The sequence below is a fragment of the Pygoscelis adeliae genome, unplaced genomic scaffold (assembly GCF_000699105.1).
Source record: "Pygoscelis adeliae isolate BGI_AS28 unplaced genomic scaffold, ASM69910v1 Scaffold346, whole genome shotgun sequence".
NCBI lineage: Eukaryota > Metazoa > Chordata > Aves > Sphenisciformes > Spheniscidae > Pygoscelis > Pygoscelis adeliae.
In genome coordinates, this window is record NW_008824902.1 from 416 (window position 1) to 1,104 (window position 689).

Genomic DNA, 689 nt, shown 5'->3' on the forward strand with positions numbered 1-689 from the left:
GTGGTTGATGGGGAGGCGGGGGCAGGCCGAGGTGCTGAAGGGCAGTTTCCTGCCCTACTGGCCCGGGCTGGGGCGAGAGGAGCTGCTCCAGGCCGTGGGCATTGTTGGTGCCATCATTATGCCCCATAACATCTTCCTCCACTCCTCCTTGGTCAAGGTGAGACCAAGGCACTGCCATGGGCACCGCCAGCCCGGGGTGTCTCAGGGAACACGTAGAGGGTACCAGCCCTGGGGGGCTGCAGGACAGGGGGTGCTTGCCTGACCCTGTGGCACCCATGTCACCTGCTGTGCCCAGACGCGGGAGATCGACCGGTCCAAGAAGGAGGCAGTGCAGGAGGCCAACATGTATTTCGTGACCGAGTCCTGCCTGGCCCTCTTCGTCTCCTTCCTCATCAACCTCTTCGTCATGGCTGTCTTCGGTGAGGCTTTCTACCGCCAGCGAAACGAGGATGTGGTGAGTGTCACCCTGCGCCCGCAGGGAGGTGATGGCTGTGCCCGGCTGCAGAGATGGGCAAGGCGAGCATCCCTTGGAGAGTGGGTGTCCTCATCCCCTGCGGTGGGGGGGGGGCCCCCCCGTGTCCGTGGGGGCTGCCAGGTGGCTGTCACGCTCATGCCCGCCGTGCCTTGCAGCACAACAAGTGCGTCAACAGCAGCGTCAGCCGCTACGCCGGCATCTTTCCCACCCACAA

At 64.4% G+C, this 689-nt stretch overlaps 1 protein-coding gene across 1 annotated transcript in view; it reads left to right on the forward strand.

Annotated features, from left to right (window-relative positions):
- SLC11A1 (solute carrier family 11 (proton-coupled divalent metal ion transporter), member 1) overlaps window positions 1-689 on the forward strand; it is a gene marked incomplete at both ends in the record, with an annotated part of 2,812 nt that overhangs the window by 372 nt on the left and 1,751 nt on the right. Inside the window, 3 exon segments of the mRNA XM_009324856.1 lie at window positions 1-157; window positions 296-454; window positions 631-689. Coding sequence (XP_009323131.1) covers window positions 1-157; window positions 296-454; window positions 631-689 — 375 coding nt within the window.